This window comes from Canis lupus, chromosome 2 (genome assembly GCF_048164855.1).
Source record: "Canis lupus baileyi chromosome 2, mCanLup2.hap1, whole genome shotgun sequence".
Classification (NCBI taxonomy): domain Eukaryota; kingdom Metazoa; phylum Chordata; class Mammalia; order Carnivora; family Canidae; genus Canis; species Canis lupus.
In genome coordinates this window covers 71,050,714-71,072,426 of record NC_132839.1, presented here as the reverse complement: position 1 = coordinate 71,072,426, position 21,713 = coordinate 71,050,714, and the positions used below count along the sequence as shown (strand labels likewise).

The 21,713-nt window shown below is 47.6% G+C and overlaps 1 protein-coding gene across 2 annotated transcripts in view; it reads right to left on the bottom strand.

Annotated features, from left to right (window-relative positions):
- The window catches only part of SLC2A9 (solute carrier family 2 member 9), a 206,111-nt gene that overhangs the window by 56,263 nt on the left and 128,135 nt on the right, over positions 1-21,713 (bottom strand). For both annotated transcript variants that reach the window (XM_072806326.1, XM_072806315.1), the window contains 2 exons: positions 17,927-18,114; positions 5,238-5,348 (listed from right to left, as the gene is read on the bottom strand). In XM_072806326.1, the coding sequence (XP_072662427.1) occupies positions 5,238-5,348; positions 17,927-18,114 (299 nt within the window). The remainder of the gene's footprint in view (positions 1-5,237; positions 5,349-17,926; positions 18,115-21,713) is intronic.

Genomic DNA, 21,713 nt, shown 5'->3' with positions numbered 1-21,713 from the left:
TCATTATCTGTCCCCCACTAGGGGCTCGCCTTCTCTAGGGCAAGGGCCTTTGTCTCTTTTGTCCACGGACGCACCCCACATGCCCAGACTTGTGCCTGGCATGGAGCAGAGGCCCAACTAGCACTTGCCGAGTATTGAAAGAATAAGCACTCTGGCCCAGTTTCATCTTTTAATTGTTGCAGAAGGTTGCAGGGTATTTTCAGCTTTTTCCATAGCATATGCCTGATTCTCTTCTGGAACATTAATAATCAACAAATATTGTATTTGTTTGCTAGGGCTGCCATAGAAAGGACCCCACGCGGTATGGCTAAATAACAGACATTTCTTCTCTCATAGTTCTTAGAGCTGGGTGTCCAGGATCAAGGCCATGACAGGGCCGTGCTCCCTCTGAAGGCACAACGAGGGATCTGTTCTAGGCTCTTCTCTTGGCTTTTGCAACATGCCTTCAAAATCCACATGGTGTTCTGAGTGTATGTGTCTGTATCCAAATTCCCCCCTTTTAATAAGGATGGCAATCATATTAGATTAGTGGTCCCCCTATTCCAGAATGATCGTATCTTAACAAATTACATCTGTAATGGCTATGTTCTGAGGTACTGGGAGTCAGAGCTTCAATATATACATTTTGTAGGGATGACAACACAACCCCTAACGATAATTAGCATTTATTGAATACAAATGCTGTGAATTACTGTTTACTTCTCATGGTAAGACCTATTAAGGTATAGATTTGTATCATCCCTACTTTTCCTTGGGGAAAACAGGGGCTCAGAGAGGTTAAGTAAGTGGCCCGAGGTTACCCAGCCAGTGAGCGAGGGCCATGAGACCATAGAGCCCAGACACTCCACCATCCTGCTTTGTTGCCTGTACCCACTTTCTCACCCAACAAGTGCCAGATCCAGGGGCTCAAGATGTAGCTGTGAACCCTAAAGTTTTGCTTCTGAAATTGTGGGTTTGTTGGGATGCAGAGGATGGATGGAAACCGGTAGGATTTTTTTTTTAACTTCAACGCTATGGCATAGTCCATTCCTGACAACTTGTGAAGAATAAGAAGCCAGAAGAACTTATGTGAATTATGTTTCCCCTGATGCCACCCTGGGTGGCAGCTGATGCTCAGGCTTGTGTGGCCCTGGTGACACTTGGTGGCCGTTCACTCGGAAAGTTCATGTCGTGCCAAGAAAGTCAATTTGGAAAACCAGCTGTTTCTGCAAGATGCAGTTATTTACAGCTGCCCAAGCCAATGAGCAATGCCAGGAGCCAAGAATAATTGCAAATCAAATGAACAAAAATGTCTTTCTCAAGTTTATTAGGTCCCAAAGCCATTTTAACAGACTGTCAAAATCTCAGGAAGAAGAAAGCAAATTGGAAAGATGGGCAATTGCCTCACAGGGTTGGATGAAACAGGGTCCATATCTTTGGAAACAAGGTAATAAAAACTTTGGAAAGACCATGGGATTTGCTGCATATTGACTGTCAGGCATGCAGCAGTGGGTCTTCCTGCACTGTGAGGTTTGCTTCTACGACAGCTGTGCGAGGCTGTGGATTCGTCTCCTGTGGCTGCTGTAGCAGATCGCCACAGTCTCCTACAGCCCTGGGGGGGGGGGGGGCAGAGTCTAACACAGGTCTCAGGGGGCAAAAATCACAGCTGCTGGCAGGGCTGTGTTCTTTCTGGGGGCCGTTCCTTGCCTTTCCAGTTTCCAGAGGCCATGTGCTTTCCTTGGCTCATGGCTCCTTCCTCCACCAAAGCCAGCAACTGCCACTCCAACCTCTGCTTTTGTCACTACATCTCCCTCTCAGATTCTGATGTCTGCCTCTCTCTTTCATTTTTAAGGACCCTTGTGGTGACACTGGGCCACCTGGCTAATCCATGATGACCTCCCTATCTCCAGATCCTTAACTTAATAATGTCTGCAAAGCCTCTTTTGCCAGGTAAGGTGACATACTCGTGCTTCCAAGAATCAGGACCAACATGGGTGCGGGCCGGGGGGGGGGTTGTAATTCTGCTTACCATGGTAAGCCTGGTTATGTTTGTTTTAAAGATGACAAATAAATTCAGAGATGTTGGGCAATTTTCCCCATGCCACTCAGCTAGTAGATGGGTGGTTAGGATTGGAATCCAGAGCTGCCGGGTCCTACAACAGAAGCTCTCTCCCCCAACACAGTGTTCCATCTCAGACTCCCACTCTCATGCTAGAGTTAATCTCAAGGTACTCCAGAGATTAGGGAAAAGGCAACCATGTTAAGAACTACTCCCAGGGGACTATTCTGGATCTCCAGTTCCTTTGGATGATAAACTGGGAAGGGTATAGATGACTGGGGCCATGTGCATGAGGCCAGTGGACAGGCTGCTGAATGCACTTCCCTTCCCTTCCCTTCCCTTCACCTGGCTAATGCCTGCTGGGCCTTCAGGACTCACCTTCCTGGGACCTCTTCCAGGAACTCTCCCAGGAGAGTTCATGCCAGTGTTGCACGTGGTATGTGTCTGTTTCTGGATCTTTCTCTCTAAAACACAAATTCACTAATGACCTAACACAAGCATGATACGGATATGCCAGAGCTGCTTGTGGAATGCATGCATGAATGAATGACCCCACCATGATGCCACTCCCCATAGTGGGCCCACATGGCAGTCCCCGCACCCCTAGAACACATATGTTCCGAGTGACTGTGACCCATCCTGCTCCACAGCTGAAGGCGGCAACAGGCCAACTCCCAGTCTTTTACAAAGGTCCTCTCTGCCTCTCCCAGGATGGTGAAGTCACTTTCCCTCCTTCCTGGGATTAGTTCTTATAAGAAATACTCTGTCAAATATTGTCAGCTTGTAACGAAGATGATCCACTGGCCAGAGAGAGGGGGCTGGAAGGTGGGCACCTGGAGTCAGGGAGATGGGGTTGAAAGCATCATCACCCTCTGCTCCTTTTTCAAATGAGGATGAGAACCGGACTTTTAGGAGTGATGTGAATGAACATCCAGGAGATCCCAGGTAAGGCACTTCAGGGCCTTGGGGAGCAGTGAGGGCCCCCAATATCAGCTATCCCCACTCCCTTGGGTTCTGACCCTACTGGCTATGTAATCCTGAGAAAGCCAATTCTTTGGCACTTGGTTTTCTCGCCTGTCAGAAAATTGCAAGAGTCCCTGTAAAATCCTCCTCTCTACAAGGATGTTCATCACAGCCTTATTTACTGACAAATGGTGTAGTTAACTCTGTGAGCCCACCTCATTTACCAGGCACTGTTCTCCAGTATTCACTTGTTTAATCCTTACCCCATCCCTATGAGGCAAGTGGTGTCCTTATTTTTTCTTTCTTTTTTTTTTTTTTAAGATTTATTTATTTATTTGAGAGAGAGCACGCAGGAGTGGGCAGAGGGGCAAAGGGTGATGGAGAAGCAGACTCCCTGCAGAGCATGAAGTGCAACACCGGGCTCAAACCCAGGACCCTGAGATCATGACCTGAGCTGAAGTCAATCAGTCGGACATTCGACTGACCGAGCCACCCTGGAGAGGAATGGTGTTCTTATTATAGAAATGGGGTAATTGAATCAGAGAGCTGTTGAATAACTTCACCAGGGTCACGCAGCTCCAAAGGGATGGAGACAGGATCAGAATCCAGGCAGAGTGGCTTTGCCATCTAGGCTTCGAGGGCAGATACTCAACAGCGCTACCCCGCAGGGAGCAGCTAGGGAACCTGCCATATAGCCAGTTTCTGAAGAGCCACAGAGCCTGCGCAGCTAGCGCTCCATCACAGGGGCGCTGATCAGCATGTTTTTCTGTATATACACGTTACACGTCAACAAAACATGCCTCAGATGAGAAAAAGGAAAGTGAAATGAAAAGCAAGTCTGGCACGAGGTCATGTGCGCAAAAGCAGAGTGACTACCACAGAAGAACAGAACACACACCTGCGCATAGAAAAGCCAAGGGGAGATTTTGCCCAGTGGCCTTGGGAGGTATGATCACAGATTTCTCCTTTGGTTCTTTCTACTCTTCTGAATTGTACTTGTGCACCTGAGCTTGTGATGATTTCTTACAACAACAAAATACTTTACCAGCCAGTCCCCTCCCCCAAAGCAAACCCTGTGGTTTCCCACCACGTTCATTCCAGACTGACTGTGCTTTTCCATGGATCAGTGTAAACATGAATCACCACAACTGGGGAACGAGAATTTTGTGAAACTCCGATTGTGAAATGGTGAGATATTTTCCTCTAACAGAAAGACTGTGAGTGAGAGGAGGAGATGAACACGGGCCCTCGACCCTTCCTGACATCCATCTTTAGAAGCATCTCGTTAGAATGACCCATTACGAGCAAGGAGCAAAATAAGGCATTCTGTTGACAGCGAGTCAGAGATGCGACTAGAAGCCTCTGCCTGTTTGCACCGTGTCCATCCTGTCAGCAGAAGTCGGCGCGAGAGAGGGGAAATAAATGAGCTCCCCCATGAGAGAGGATCTGATTCTCACTCTGATTCTACCCTCCTCTCTCTCCTTCGGGAAGAAGCCCCACTGTGGACTATGTGCCTGAAATGTGAGGCACAGACCACACACCTACAAGGTACAAGAGGTCGGACATCTCATAAGACTGAAGCTCAGAGAGGTTGAGAGCATTGTTCAGCATTGCACAGCCAAGAAATTCCAGAGCCAGGATTCAAACCTGGTTTGTTGTGATTGCCCAAACTGGTACAATTTCTGGGACATTCTGAAGTCTCCCAAATCCCTCGTGGAAGCATGGGTAGTGTGCATCTTTAAGGCTGAGGCAGAATGATAAGCTCTGTATCTTTCTTTGCACATTTTTGCTCATTATTAACAGAGGGTGTAACACCCTCTGTTACACGGATTGACTGGAACGTCCTCTCTCTTTTCCTTTGCCTGCAGAGTCCTACATGTTTGGGATAGAAAGATGACCACTCATGCTTTGGAAACATTTTTCAGGTCATGGCACTGGACCTTAGGTTCACAGGGACTCTGTCCTGGACCTCCAAGGACAAATGCCCCTTTACACTGGGTGCTTGTCCCATCGTATCGGCTGTGACCAGGTGAGAGCTCAGAGAAGGGAGCTATTTGTTAAAAGAAAGACAGTAGGGGAGCAACTTATCAGTAAGAATATTCTCTAGGTGGGGGAAACATCATAAAAATCAGACACCTTCAGAGCCACCAAGGACATACTCCTTTAAAGGCAAGCACAGTTGCCTGGGGGCCCCATGGCCCCGGGATGCTCTCAGGAATGACCCCAGATTACTCACAGAGAAGATGGCAGCCAGCGTCTCGATGCCACCAGTACTCAGGGTAATGTATGGGATCTTTTCCGGTGAGATCCCAGCTTTGCCAAAGATGCTATTGGTGTAGAACCAAATCTGTAAGGCAGGAAAGAAAAACAAAGGTGAGTCAGTGAAAGGCATCTATTTCCCAAATTAAATTCAGGTGCAAGGCGGTCCCTGAGATTCGCTGCTCCATCCAGCATGGAGCTTTGTGGTGTGGCCAACTATCTGTTTTCTTCCTCCTCCCACCTTTGTCTCTTCTTCGTTACTGACAGGGATACAGGGAGCCACATGTGCTGAGCTAATTGTGGCAAGGAGATGCACACGGAAATGTTGGTGAGGCTTCTCGGAAGTCTCCTGAAAATGAGCTTTCCGCCAAGGAGGTGGGGTCCCATTTTTGCCCTTCCTCCTTTCTGCTGTCCAGATGGTGAATGTGATGGCTGGAGATTCAGCAGCCCTCTCGGATCACTAGGTGACCTCAGGACAGCATGGTAGCCTCCGTGGTAACTGTGAGAAACAGGAAAGGTTCTTTACAGATACTTTACTGTCATCCACTAGAAAGCTGTCACAATAAACCTATAATGGGAACAACATGAATGATGCCCTGGGGATTGTATAACACACAACCTGCAAACCCTACATGGGGCCCCTGCTTTGGGATGGAAGCCACCCGTTCAGACGCTAGAGCAAGAAGTTAGAAGGAGCTTGTGTCCTTGCTCACTACAGTGATTCTGTAACTTATTAGCCAAAGCTGGGCACTGTTGAGAGTATTAATAATTAGTTCAGGACAACAGGCATGAATCGGGATTGCCCAGGCAAACCAGGATGTGTGGTCCTGGGACTGCGGTGCCACTTTTCCCAATTTCCTCATGCGAAGTTAGGTCAGTGTGGAGGTTTCCACCACTGAGACCAAACCTAGCTCTACTGACACTCACAGGGCATCAGACGGTCACTGACTGGAGGTTGGGGGACCGGCTCTGTGTTGAGCTGGCTGTGTGACCTCGAGCAATTCACTCTGTGCTGCTGGGCTTCCTTCCCCTCCCCAGGCAAGGAGGACAGCCAGGCCCCTCCTGTGGGGTGTCAGAATTGGGCAGGAACTGTCACTGTGCGCTATTTACGTTTTGGGTCCATAGGCTGGACACGAGTTACTTGTGTCCTCACGATCCCAGCCATTTCCTTAAAGAACAAGAGTCTGCGAAATGATAGAACACCAAGGTGTCCTTGGTACGACATCTGACGAGGAAACCGCCACCTTCGAGGGCCTTGGAAGCGTTTATACTCTGACCGATATTAAGTAGAAACATTAGAGCTTGTTAGCTGCTTATAACTTGTCAGGCCCGACGGTAGCTGGGCATGCTCTTTGCGTTTGACTCTTACTTCATTTTTTTTGGAAAAAGCTCTCATTTCTACAAATTTGTCTTGTTACTGGCATCTGTTTAGCAAAACATTTTTCATGCGCTGGGGGAGAAGGTGTAATTTAGGACCTACCCGTATCTATAGATGGCTTATCTTTTAGTGACGGGAGTAATTGTTCATAAAGTTATAGGCACATTCAGAGTCCAGTAAAAATTACTGCCAGGATTTCTGTGAGCTCGCCGGCAAAATGCGTTCTTATGTTCTCGTAAAACAAAGACCCTCTTGGCTGTGTCTGGCCCACATTTGACTGAGCTGATAAATTAGAACTTTACATTCTATCTTTGCTTCCACATTCACAGAGTACAGGGGCCCGATAAATTCATTCATTCCTATAGTTCTTAGGGCTGTGCCAGAAGCTAAAACTATTCCAGAAAGCCCCAGTCTTCACGGGATTTGTTTGTATAACCTCCTTCCCTTTGGAAGGAAACTGTGATCTCCAGCACATCTTCAGAGTTGGGTCAGAGGGGCTTAAATACCATTCTTAATCTTTACCCAGATTCATTGACGTTTAATAGCCAAGGCTCTCGGGATCCCTTTCATGCCCCAGGCTACTGTGCTGGAATTGTTGTTTTCTGCCTCAGCCTGAACCCCAGAGCGGTGAGCCTGCGATCCCAGTGGGTATGTGTTCTCCTGCGCAAGCTGTGCCCTGGCCTCCCCTGTGGCCTCCTTCCTGGCTCCTCACAACCCCTGCAACCTTCCCTGCTTCCAATTTTCCCTGTAGCGACACTGCCTTGGGCCTCCCCGAGGGGTTTCAATGTTAGTGAAGCGAGTCATGGTGTATAAAACTAAACTCTCAAGGTGGGGTGGGGTGGGGGGCTCTTATAAAAGTGGCCCTAGAGTCATTTCATGGTAAATGCATTTATCCATCAACAGGCAGAAACCAGCCCTCTGGACCATCTCCCCCATTCCAGGGTTTGTGCGGAGGTCCTGCTGGGCTGGCCCTGTCCCTGGAGGGGGTGGGGGGAAGGCCTGCCCATCATACAAACTGCCTGTCTCGTTCTGCTGGCTCCAGAAGCCATTTCTCTTCCGCTGAAGCATCCTGTAGAGCAGGACGGTACTGCCTCTACTCCCGTTGAGGTTTATTTGAACAGGCAGTTTGAGGGCTTGTATACCATGGAGGCACCAGGAAAGGTGGAGTGTGTCCCGCAGCAGTGCTCCCAAGGAGCGTGCTCTGTGTTGATCTCATCCATGAGATCACGCTCTCAGGTTTCCGACGGCCTCCTCGCATGGAGGGGGACAGGGGACTGGAAGGAGCAGCAGTCTGGAGGCCTACACACCCGATTCCAGCCCCAATGCTGCCTCTGGTGAACTGTGGGCCTGTAGACAAGTGACTACTTATCTCTAAAGAAGGTAAAACGATCTGTCTTTCAGAGTGGTTGTAAAAAATGTTTTAAGTGATGAAGTAGAGCATCTTTAAAAGATTTTACTTATCGGGACGCCTGGGTTGCTCAGTGGTTAAGGGTCTGCCTTTAGCCCAGGGTGTTATCCTGAAGTCCCAGGATCGAGTCCCACATTGGGCTCCTTGCGCAGAGCCTGCTTCCCCCTCTGCCTGTGTCTTTGCCTCGTGTGTGTGTGTGTGTGTGTGTGTCTCAAGAATAAATAAATAAAATCTTTAAAAAAAAAAGATTTTATTTATTTGAGAGTGAGTGAGCTTGTGTGCACATTGGGGGAGGGGATGAAGGGGAGGAGGAGGGACAAGTGGACTCTCAAGACCTCGAGACCATGGCCGGAGTAAAAATCAAGAGTCAGGCCCTTAACCGACTAGGCCACACTGGACACTCCAAGCATTTCTTACAGAATTGGCACATCATAAATGGTGGGTATCATTCTAGAAGATTTCCATCTCTCTATTGAATCTCACCCTTGCTCTTTGGTAAAGGAAAATGTCAAACCAGTTATGCACATGCCTTGGGGAGGAAGCGCCTCTGGCTCTGCTTCTCAGCCTGCTTCCTGACTGGCTGCCTCTAATGCCCCCAAGCCCTCCTTCTTAACTCCTGACACAGTGTGTTAGAGACAGAGCATAACAGGCACACTCATTTTCAACTCTCTCAACAGCTTGTGAAGGTGACGTTGCCTAAGGATCAGAGAGACCACACACAGCCGATAGGGAAGGAGCGGGTGCAGACCCAGGCCTGTTTGCTCCCTGCCCCACAGTTCTTCCGCTGCTCGGGCTCTGCTGGGGCTGTCAGGGCAGCTGGCCGATGGGATTTGTTTTCTATGTGCCCGCTGCCCTGACTCCCATATATGCACATGGCCTTCACTGCACTTGGCCTTGTCCTCAGAGATGTGTTTTAACCCATCTCTCTGGCTTAACTTCAGGAGCAAGAAACCACCTTATCTGCCTTTGCCCAGAACAAGGTGATTCTTGCAGAGTATGGATGCAGAGAATGGACTTAACACATGCTTGTGGGGGGTAGTCACCAAACAGTGACTCCCCCAAAGATGGGCATGTTCTAATCCCAGGAGCCCATGAAGAGGTTACATTACCCGGCAAAAGGAGCTCTGCAGATGCGGTTAGGTTTAGGGGTCTTGGAGCACCTGGGTGGCTCAGTGGTGGAGCACCTGCCGTTGGCCCAGGGCTTGATTCTGGGGTCCTGGGATCGAGTCCTGCATCGGGCTCCCCATGGGGAGCCTGCTTCTCCCTCTGACCATGTCTCTGTCTTTCTGTGTGTGTGTCTCTCATGAATAAATAAACTCAAAATAAAAAAAATTATCTTGAGTTATCTAAGTGAGCTAGAAATGTAATCATGAGGGTTGGTAGAGGACAGAGGTTGGAGAAGGCAGGCGCCAAGGTGGAAGCAGAGGTCAGAGGGAGAGAGTTGTAAACATACAGGTGGTCTCGCACAGGATCTATTTTGAAGTATAGAGGACAGAGGAGATCTTGCCATTTATTAACCACTATGTCCCAGGAGCCCTGCCAGTGCTTCACCTCCTGAAGGGATGGGACGCCCTTTCCTTTCATTTCCTGTTCCTACCTGGGGAACACACCTGTCTCTCAGGCCAAGGGGCAAGTAACCACATAAGGAATAAGGGATAAGGTCAGAGGGGCCCTTGGAAGAGGCACTAATGTGCTCATTTACGCCTCCCACTGGGCTGTCTGTGTACCTGCCTCTGGCAGGCAGTTTGCAGGTCCCCTCTGCCCTCTCCTTTCGGGGAGAGACCTGCCCAGTGTAGCTGGACCAGGGGTTGGGTTGCTTCCTATTGTTGGGACCGGGTAGGTGCCTTAAATCTGGGAATGCAGAATTCACAGCAGTTTCTGGAGTCACACCCTCCAGTCCAGCTCCGCCCTGAGTAGAGGGCACATTGTGATCCCCATCTATCTGATTCCTGTGCCAGTCTCTCTAATCCGCTCTGAATTTCAGAGGGGAAGAAAGGGGCTTATGTACTGGACTCCGCAAACCTATCACCCACATGCCCCAATTTTATCCTCCCACAACCCAGTGAGGTAGGTGTTTTGCCCCCATTTAACCGATGAGGAAAGTGAGGCTCAGCTCAGTGAGGGCTACACAGCTCAAAGTGGCAGAGCTGGGATGTCGGCTCAGACCCTCCCAACACTTTCCTGACCTCTGCTACATCGGGGTGGGAGGCAGCTGATTCCCCTCCTGAGGTGGAATGGGGTGGGGGTCCAGTCAGGGCCAGCGGGTCTAAGGGCTGGAAGGGAACAGTGTATCCCTGCTGCAAAGAGAGGCAGGACCCCTGCTCCAAGGAAGACACTCTACTCTCCTGACAATGCCTGACAGTCTGGGCCCAAGTCCCCTCAAGTAAGTGTCACCCCTTGTTCCCATTAGGCCCCCTTCGACCTGACCACAGAGGTGGCCTGACCACAGAGGTTAGGGAATGAGTGACTGACTCTCCCGCCTCCCCTGGGGCCCATGTCACACCTTGATTGTGCACATGAGCATCTGCTAGATGACCCATCTGGGGTGCCTCTCAGTGCTCAGGGAGGAGCAGCTCCCTCCCTTGTCCCTTACTCTTCATGGAAATCCAGAAAGATACAAAATAAGGACTCAAATTTAAGAATGGCCAGAACATGCTAGTCTTTTATTTTATTTATTTTTTGGACTTTATTTATTTATTTATTTGGGAGGGGTTACTGGGGCAGAGGGAGAGGGAAAGGATCTCAAGCAAACTCCATGCTGAGTAGGGAGCATTTTTATAGTAGCAAACTGAGGCCCAGAGGAGTCAGTATGATTGGCTTCCTCTGTTCAAGAGGGAAGGAATCTGTACGCAGGGCTTGATTCCACACCCTGAGATCATGACCTGACCTGAGCTGAGCTGGATGCTTAACCGACAGAGCCACCCAAGCGCCCCAGAATATGCTAGTTTTTAAAGCTTTTCTAAGAGTATTTGATTACCTCATCTCGCTCCCCCTTTTACAGGTAAAAACACAACCTCAGCCTGACCCAGCTCTCAACCAGCTGATACCACCTTTGAGTCACATGCCCATTTACATCTCAGTGACTGAGGGCAGAGGGGTTAAGCATCTTACCCAGGGTTCCAGAGCTGGGAGGCAGGCGGTGTGGGGTACGGGCTATAACCCAGGTGCCCATGGTCTCAGGGCAGGGCTCTTTTGACAAGATAGTAGCTAAGATTGTCAAGCACCACCTGTGTGGCTGACCCTGTGCTGAGGGCTCTATATACATCCTTTCATCCATCTTCTTGCCATTATATGAGGAGAGTACCCCTTTACAGCTGGGGAAACTGAGGCACAGAGCAGTCATGGCAACTTGCCCCTTAGTCCACAAGCTCAATGCTGGGAGTTGAACGCAGCTGACCCCAGGACATGTGCTCTTGACCACAATGCTAGGGTGGCTGCACAGAGGGGGTCTGGGTAGCATTCTCTCCATTAGGGGACAGAGCAAGTTCTTTCAGTGAGATGGTCTCAGCTACTAAGGTAATGGAACAGGCAATTCTTGTGATTTGAGTTAGTACGTTATTTGGGAGGAGACTTCAAAACAGAAGTTATTTAAAATGCTTCTGGACTTGTGATTAAAAGTTTTGTGCAAAACAGGATTTGGGCTCCAGGGTCCAACCTTGATGATGGTTGGACAAAGGAGATGGATCTTTACAGGCCTCCTGGCCAGCATGGGGGAAGGTGTCCTGTCTCAGGCTGTCTCCCTCCCTCCCTCCCTCCTTCCCTCCCTCCCTCCCTACCTCCCTCCCTACCTCCCTCCCCTCTCCCAGCCTTGCCTCCCTGACATTCAGTTATTTGTGGAGGGTGTAGGATGTCTGGTACTCTGTTAGGTACACATCACAACACACATTACAACATGTGGGGGAACAATACGCATGCGTCCTCAGCCTCACAGATCTGGGGTAGCAGCAAAGGGAGGCGTTATACAACAGCGTTATAGGTGATGGGCCAGAGGGACACACAGATGCCCAGGAACGCTGTGACACGCGGGCACCCACCAAGTGGACAAACCCCAGGGGGCCATAAAACACCTCTAAGGGTCCAGAACGGGCATTACCAGGCTCATTCATAGCCTGCACTCTGTGCCACTCTACTCTTGTTTTAAGCTCCAGTGTCTTGCTTCCCAACCAAGACTACATAGTGGAAGCAGCAAAGTTTGAAAATGTGTGGCATTGAGAGACAAGAACACAGTGCTAGAAATAGCCTTGCTGATGAGAGCAGTCCACGTACACAATTTTGTATAATCCCCATGGCAGCTCTGCAGACTGATTACTGTCATCCCCATTTTTATAGTAGCAAACTGAGGTCCAGAGAAGTCAGTATGATTGGCTTCCTCTGTTCAAGAGGGAAGGAATCTGGAGGAAGGAAGGGCAACCCAAGGTGTTGATAAGATACCACCAAAATCCTTGGTATTTCCAGAAGATTTAGGAAGTCTCCAGAAAACCATGACTTTCCTGCACTAGGTGTGACCATGCAAGGACTTGGTAGAAGCAGCACCCTCCCTACACCTTGCTCTTCTCACCTGTCCCTTTCTTCCCCAAATATTCGGGTGCCTCCCATGTGCCATGGGCAGTTCTGGGTTCTGGCAGCACAGGGACCATGAGATGTGGTCTCCATTCACAAGGACAGTCATAGTGAGAGGAGTGGCAGTGGGGGCATAGGAGATATTGTGACCGCCCCAGGAAAGGGGATGGAGTCAGTAACCAGGAGGCTCCTTGCTGGTGAGAGACTGAACATTCACACAAAAATCTGGTTTTCATGCAAAGGACAAACTGCTCAGGAGAAAGGCAGTTGCATAAAACAAGGAATTTTAAGTGACAGGTCTAATTTTAGAGGAGGGAATTTGAAAGCCATTGTGAGAAGGAGGGAAAAAAACAATCCCACACTGAAAAGGAATTCAGAAGCAACTAAATGTTACATCCAACTTTCGCTTGACTTCTAAGGTATGTGGAAACTATTCATGGACTTCTTAGCAAAAATGTATTGAGCAATATGCAATGTTCGTTTAATGCAGTGATTCTCAACTGGGGCAATTTTAACCACAGGGGACATCTGGCAACGGCTGAAGACATTTTTGGTTGTCAAAACTGGTGGGGTAGGCTACTGTCATCCGGTGGGTCGAGGCCAGGGATGCTGTGAAACGTTCTATAGTACACAGAATGGCCCCCCTCGCAATGGATTTTCTGGACCCAAATGTGCATGCTGAGGCTGAGAATGGCCAGGTTAGTGTAAGTATCTGAGTCTTAGAGACGGGCTGGCCAAGCCTGGGCAGGTGCTCCAGGGAAGGATACCTGGGGCCAGGAAGTGTGAGTTTGACAGCATAGGCACCGCTCCCACTGTGACCCTGAGTAAGTCCTTGGCCCTCTGTAAACCTTACTTCTTATTCTAGAAAATGAGGATGGCATCATTTACCCCATAGGACATTTGGGGCTGGAATAAAGTGATAAATGGGGGAGATGCCTTGAAGTTTTTGCAATGTCTTAAACTTTAGAGCATGTCCTCCCAAATAGTTTCTGGGAAAATTAAGGGAAGAAAGCAAGTTTTAAAGGGCATTTGAAGTCTTCATCTGGTCGACAGCATTCTTTCTTGGTCTCATGTATTATTTGGATTTAGAGGCAAGAGGTACAGGGGGAGAGAGCCTGCCTGGACTGAAGCACAGGACAGCCAGGCTCTAAGGCTGAGGTGGCTGCCATCTGCTGTTTGTCCTTTTGTATGTAAAACAGAGGAGGTAAGACTTGTCCCACTGTCTGCCTAGGAATGACCTCAGGACAGAGCCCAGTGACACATATGAGGATGCTCAAAGGGGACCTTGGGGACCTTCCTTGCTCAGGGCTCAAGCAGCCAGACCTTGTGGCCAAATAGCTGGGCTCAAATCCCCTTTCTACCACTTGTAGCTGTGTGACCTAGGGAAAGTCTCTCAATGTCTCTGTAGCTAACAGTGGTGTCTAACTCATAGGACTGCCATGGGGACAGTTTCTGGCTCATGTTAAGTGCTAAACGAATGTATGCTTTATTATTATTATAGTTGAGCAGACAGAGGCTGAGTGGGGGAATGATTGGACTATGCTTCCCACTGCAGGCTTGTGGTCACAGGGAGATAGTTAGCCAGGCCACTGGATATGGGTCCAAAGCTTTTTGCTCTATGTCAGGTTAAGCATGCCAAGATTAGAAATAACGCAAAATAAATAATAAATAGGAGACTATCTCAACATAATAAAGGCCATACATGACAAGCCCAGAGCTAATATCATACTCAGCTAACATCATATCATAATATCATCATACTCATCAAACTGAAAGCTTTTCCTCTAAGATCAGGAACAAGATAAGGATGCCCACGCTCTCACTTCAATTCAACACAGTACTGTAAATCCTAGCCAATGCAATTAGATAAGAAAAAGAAAAGTCATCCAAATCAGAAAGGAAGAAGTAAAATTATCACTGTTTGCAAATGACATGATCTTATATGCAGAAAACCCTGAATATAGCACACACACATGCAGACACACACTATACACACACATACACACAAATTGTTAGAACTAATAAACAAATCCAGTAAAGTTGCAGGATACAGAATAAACATACAAAAATCAGTTGTGTTTTTATATACTAAACAAGGAACCACCTGAAAGGGAAATTAAGGAAATAATTGTACTTACAATAGCATAAAAAATACTTGGAGATAAAAGTTAACTAAGAAATGAAAGACTTTTGTACTGAAAACTACAAAACACTGAGGAAAGAAATCAAATACACAAATAAATGGAAAAATACTCCATTCATGGATTAGGAGATTTAATATTATTAAAATGTCCACACTACCCAAAATGATCTACAGATTCAATGCCACCCCTATTCAAATTTCAATGGCATATTTTCCAGAAATAGAAAGAAATCCTAAAATTCATATGCAACCACAAAAGACAATGAATGTTGAAAAAGAACAAAACTGGAGGCATCACATTTTCTCTTTTCAAAATATATTACAAAGCAACAGTAATTAAAATAGCGTGATACCGGCAAAAATACAGACATACAACTAAGGAAACAGGATAGAGATCCCAGAAATAAACCTATATGTGGTCAACTGATTGACCACATATGGTCAATATTCTTAGGTGCCAAGAATATTCAATTGACCACATATGGTCAGTATTCTTAGGTCCCAAGAATATTCAATAAAGAAAGGATAGTTTGACAAATGGTGTTGAAAAATTGGACAGCCATATACAAACGAATGAAATTGGATGCTAATACTCACTCAATATGGATTAAAGATTCAAGCATAAGAACTGTAGAAAAAAGAAAATATAGGAGAAAAACTTTGTTACACTTATATTGGCATTATTTTTTTGGATACAACATCATAAGCAAAAATCAACAAATGCGACCACATCAGGCTAAAAAGTTTCTGCATAGCAAAAAAAAAAAATTTGATGGAGTGGAAAGGCAATCTACAGTATGGGAGAAAATATTGGAAAATCATATATCTGATAAGGGGTTAATCACCAAAACATATAAAGCACTCCTTCATCCCAATAGCAAAACAGAATAAGATAAAACAAAAGCCCCCAAAACCTCCAAATAACTCTACTAAAAATGGGCAAAGACCTTGATCAGACATCATTCGGAAGAAGACATACATACGGCCAGCAGACATGAAAAGACACTCCATATCACTAATCATCAGAGAAATACAAATTGAAACCATAGCAAGACATCTCCTAACATTCGTTAGGATGGCTATTATTATTTTTTTAAAATGTGTTGGTGAAGAAATGGAAAAATTAGAATGCTTGCATACTCTCAGCGGGAATGTAATCTGGTGTAGACGCTCTGGAAAACAGTATGGAAGTTCCTCAATTAGAAACAGAACTGCAATATGAGTCAGCATCCTACTTCTGGGTTTTTATCCATATTGAAATCAGGATCTCAACGTGATATCTGCACTTCCATGTTCAATGCGGCACAGATCACAGTAGCCAAGGTGTGGAAATACCCTAAATGTTGTTGATAGATGAATGGATAGAGAAAATGTGCTACATGCAGGCATGATGGAATATTATCCAGCCTTGAAAAAGAAGGATGTCCTGCAATGCGTGACATGGATGAACCTGGTGGACCTTACGCTGAAGGAAATAAGCTGATCATGGAAGGACAAATACTGCATCCTTGCACTTTTGTGAAGTATCTAAAGCAGCCAAACTCATAGAAGTAGGGTGGCTGTTGCTAGGGACTGTAGCAGGAGGAAATGGGAAGCTTCCAATCAACAGGTGCAAAGTTTGAGTGAAGCAAGATGCATACACTCTGCAGATGGGATGGGCCGTATGACAATGCACCTACAGTTTACAATCCTGTGTTGTACACTTAATTATTAGTTAAGGAGGTAGATCTCATGTTAAATGTGCTCATGACAATAACAAAAGAGATGAAAGGCAGTCACTACGAGGTGGGTGGGGGATTCCTGGGGGCTAAGACCTCCCCACTGCGGGTCCTTGGAGAGGATGAGGTGGTTTCTCCCCATCCTATGCCGATGCAGTGGGGTGTACAGATACACTCTAGTGGAATTCATATAGGAAGTTGTACAGGGAATGCAAATTGGAAACTTTTGTCCAAGGAGAGGAAGAGAATTCTGTTTAGAAATGTCATGGTTCTCAAGCTAAATGCCTCATTAAATACAGATTCCATATGTGCCTTTTACGACTCCAAATGTTAGCTCTAAGAACAGGTCTGCTCCCTCTCTACCTTCTCAGAACAGGGAGTTCAAAGGGGAGGAAACAGCAGGAGCTGTCTAAGGCCATGCCATTGTCCTGGGCCCTCCTCCTTCTGCTGACTTTAACAGACCAAGGAAAAAGGTAAAAACAAATAAGTTGCAAGACGATTTCATTTCATCCCAATGTTTCCAAAAATAGAATCAAGAGTAGTTGAAATGCGGTAAAACACTATGGTTGTAACTTTCCATGCTGTCACCTTTCCCTCTCCGGGACGGTGACACCTCCCATTTTATGTCACTTCCCCACACACCTCCTGAACACCCTGTCTGTTGACTTTTAGGGGATGCCAGGCTCATAATGCAGAACTGAGCTAAATGACTTCCAGGACCCTTTTCTCCAGGGCTCTTTGGAAGGTCCCCATTTCCCTCCTCTGGGTCCAGCCCTGCTTCTCCTGAGCTGTGTAAGTACCTCTACACTGTCCTGTCAGCTGGCTTGCACACCTTCATAAATGGGGAACCCATCCCTCCTTGAGGCAGACCCACTGTTTTTCAGAAGCAACAATGATAATGATCCCAAATCTGCCTCTCTGGTCCTGGGATTCTTGGATTCCACCTTTAGGACTCCCTAGGAGACAAGGAGCAGCTGCATCTGTCAGAGGGTTTAGGGCATGGAAGACCCCCTAAACCGATATCCCTGCCACATCAGCTCAGGCCCCAAGAAAGTTTGCCTTCCAAGCCTGAGGTCTTCTTAGACCAAAGTTGCACATTGAAGCCAGCCCAGCCAAGAGTACTTTTATTTAGATCATCTTTCACTTACAAGATCCCAATAGCCATTTTATAAAGAAATCTGAGGTTTGGGATCATAAATTATAATGATAGGCAGTATTTATTAAGGGGCGACTGTGTAGCTGCTGCGTTGAACACTCGGTATGGATTATTTCTTTCAGTATTACGTCGGCCCATTTTATAGATGAGGAAACTGAGGATGGATCAAATCATGTGGCTACCCAATGGCACAGAGCTGGTGCAGGTGGCAGAGCTGGGACCGGATCCTGGTATCAAGGCCCAGGCCCTGCCCCGCCCCACCTCACCTCCCTCCAGCTCCTCTCTTTGGCCAGGGACACTCACCGCGTTGAGGCCGCAGAGCTGGTAACAGGCCATGGTGACGATCACAGTGATGACCTGCCAGCGCACAAAGGGACTCCGGAGCAGCTCCAGCACGGACACCAGTTGGATGTTCCTCTGCACGCGGCTCTCTGCCAGGACCTCCTCCACCTCTCGGGAGACATCCTCTTTGCCCAGGAAAGTCTGGAAGGCTGCAAACAGGAACGATCGCAGACTTTTAGCAGGGGTTAGGATGTCTGCTGTGTCTAATGCTGGGCTCTGCAGGGCTGGTGCCACCACCCAGACACACACCTTGTCAGGGGCAGAGCTGGCAGGGGCCTTTGAAACCACAAAGTCCCAAGCCTTTGTTTGAAAGTAGGAAAACGGAGGCTCATAGATGTGCAGTGACTTGCCCAAGGTCACCTGGTTGGCTAGGAGAGGAGCCAGGAGAGAACACGGGTCTCCTGATGGTCCCAGAGCGAAGAGGAGCATGTCCAGGGTTCAAGTCCCATTACTACCACAGAGCATCTGTCCATTGCTTGTGACCATTCCTGCCTCACAGAGCTCCAGTAGTAACTGGACGGTGTATACATGCTAAACCCGAACCCAGAGCTTTGCACACAGGAGATGCTCTTTGGATAAATATTTATTGAGCCCCTCAATAATGTGTGCCTGGCCCTGTGTGCTCATCCTTGTTGGAGGCATTCGGATGGTCAGACTGCCGGCCACTTGGCCAGGATGCTGGGAGTAGATTCCATCACTGGAAGGAGAACTGAACTAAATGACCTCCAGGGCCCTTTCCATATGACCTCTGAAACACAGGCACCGTGGGGGGATGTATTCTCAAAGAGCTAATCTTCCTGGGATTCAAACTCACCCACGTGACTTATGCCTTTCCCAGGCTGAACGTAGCAAATTTCCAGCCTCAGCGAACCTGTCATTTGTTACCAAGCCCTTAATTGTGCAAACCTCCACATATATATATGCAAAGGTAGGCTGACTGATTAGACCCCTGAGAGCATAATAATCAGGTAATAGGAGACACTTTTAGAACACGGATTTAAATATTCAGTGCTCTGGTATTTATCCTCCTACAGAGAAAGGTGGCTTTGGTGACGGCTCCTGTGGACAGTCCATTCCAGACACAGTGGGCATCATCCTTGAAAACACTGCTCTGCACCTCAGGGCATGTGAAATTGCTCTTCTTAAGTAGCAGGGGGAGGAAAGGCTGTTAAACTTGCTCCAGATTCTACAAAAAGCAAGCCCATGAAGCCTCTGGAGTGTTATTTCCAGTAGTACATTGAAAACGGCTTCAGAATGTTTCTTTTGTAAACTATGACTTAATACTTTTCCTAGTATTTTATTAAGGATAAATGGGACAAGTACCTGAATGAGTAACGTTCCTACATCATTCACTACATCATAGTATTGCTAACACTTTCTCAAAGTTCAAAATGCAACATTTATTTGATAAAGTGATCCTAAAGTTTTAGGGCAGGAAAATGTCTCTCTCCTTCCTGACATACATGCCTTTCATGTAAAATAAAGAGAATATTATAGCCTATTTTTTTTCCTTTCTCATGTTGGCTGCCAGGAAGCTCTTGCTAAATTTGATGTTCTGCTCTTAACAGAGTTTCCCGGGAAAAAAAAAATCTCTCCTTTTTCTTAAAAGCTGTGATCTCCTTCTTTTAAAGCATCAATTTAATTTCATGTTGTATATGTGTTCATATAGTTTCTACTTGTTCCACACACTTTCTTACAAGTTTCCTGAGACTGGGTGAGGAAGAGTATCTGGTGAGGGATCGTGGCAGACACGGGGGTGCCCCACTCGGATCGCCTTCAGGAAAGGACGCCCTGCTTGGCTGGGCGTGTGCGGTTATGGACAGCCCCCACTCTGGGCTTTGTGGATATTCACCTGAACTTTGAAGCACCAGTGATGCTGTTCCCACAGTGGTTCCCAGCCCTCGGCTGGGTGTGGCGGGGATGCAAGGGTGTGGCTGTTTCCATGGGCGGGGTGGGGGGGGGACCTATAATGCGTAAGCGTTGCTCCAGAGCTCCCTGCTGGGCCTGCAGAGACTCGGCCAGGTGGCATCCTGGTCCGATGCTCCCCTGTACAATCCTGCTTCTGTCCTCTTGCTTTCTCAGGGTGACTCTCCAGTGAACCTTTGGCACCCCTACCTCCTCCCTAGCACCTGCTTCCTGGAGAAGCTGGCCTGCAACAATGATCAAACCGCTTGACAGCAAAACATCAATCAACTTAGCTCTGTTCTCGACCTTTGAAGTGTTTAGCTGCTTTGGTGCTCATTACCTTCTCTTGATCTGTGACAATAGTCCACTAAGGGCTCTCCTGGTCCGGTCTCATCATGCCCCATAGAGCTCCTACTGTAAACCTGCCCTCTACGTCCACCACACTGCAGCACCAGCCACCAGCCACCCCCACTCCCAAGCTCTTCGCACAGCAGGGTGAAGCCCAGGCTCCGCACCTGGCCCACAGCTCTCCCTCAGCTCCCACCCCTGCTGCATCACTCCTGAACATATCACTGGCTCATCTTTCCTACACACTTTCCTACACATCTTTCCTTTTTCTTGGCTGCCTGCACTTGGCACGCTGCACGCTGTTCCCTCTGCCAGGAATGCCCCTCCCGCCTTTCCTTGCCTGGCTATTCTTCTCCTCTCTCCCAGATGCCCATGTGGCAAGGAAAGCATGCCCAGCCACTCTGGGTTGTCCCTGTCCCCCCTGCCTTCCCATCTCAGCACCTCCCCTCCCACCTCCTCCTGCCACTTGCTGTGAGCACCTTGAGGCCCAGTTCCTGGTGCCAACTGGGGGACAGGTGCTGCTTGAGTTTGTTGACCTGAGCTGACCTAGACCCAGCTGGAAAACCCACTCCCTTCCCTGAAAGCTGGGTTTCTCTTAACATCCTAGGCTGGATAACTCTTGGTGATAGGTGTGGTCCTGTGCCTTGCGGGATGCATCCCTGGTCTTTACCCACCTGATGCTAGAGGCAGCTCTGCAGCTGGGATGATCAAAACTGTCTCCAAGCACTACTTACAATAGCTGAGACATGGAAATAACCTAAGAGTCTGCCCATGGATGAAGGGATACAGAAATATACACACACATATATATATACTTACACATATATACACAATGGAATATTACTCAGCTGTAAAAAGAGGGAAATCCTGCCATTCGCAACAATGCAAGTGGTCCTCGAGGGCAGTATGCTAAGTGAGATAAGTCACCTTAGAGATACCATAGGATCTCACTTACATGTGGAATCTAAAAAACCGGGATCCCTGGGTGGCGCAGCGGTTTAGCACCTGCCTTTAGCCCAGGGCTTGATCCTGGAGACCCGGGATCGAGTCCCACGTCAGGCTCCCGGTGCATGGGGCCTGCTTCTCCCTCTGCCTATGTCTCTGCCTCTCTCTCTCTCTGTGTGTGACTATCATAAATAAATAAAAATTTAAAAAAAATAAAAAAATAAAAAATAAAAAACCCAAAAAAACCCCAAACCAAACTCACAGATACAGGGGTGAGACTGGTGGCTTCCAGAGTGAGGGGTGGGGCCGAGCAAACAGGTGAAGGTGGTCTGACGTACAAGCTTCCAGTTATAAAATAAACAAGTCCTGGGCACGTAACATACAGCATGGTGACTATAGTTAGTAATACTGTATTGTATATTTGAAAGTGGCTAAAAGAATAGATTTTAAAAGCTATAATCATGGGAGAAGAATTGTAACTGTGTGGTGGCACATGTCATCTGGACCTATTGTGGTGACCATTTTATGTTATATGTAAATATGGAAACAC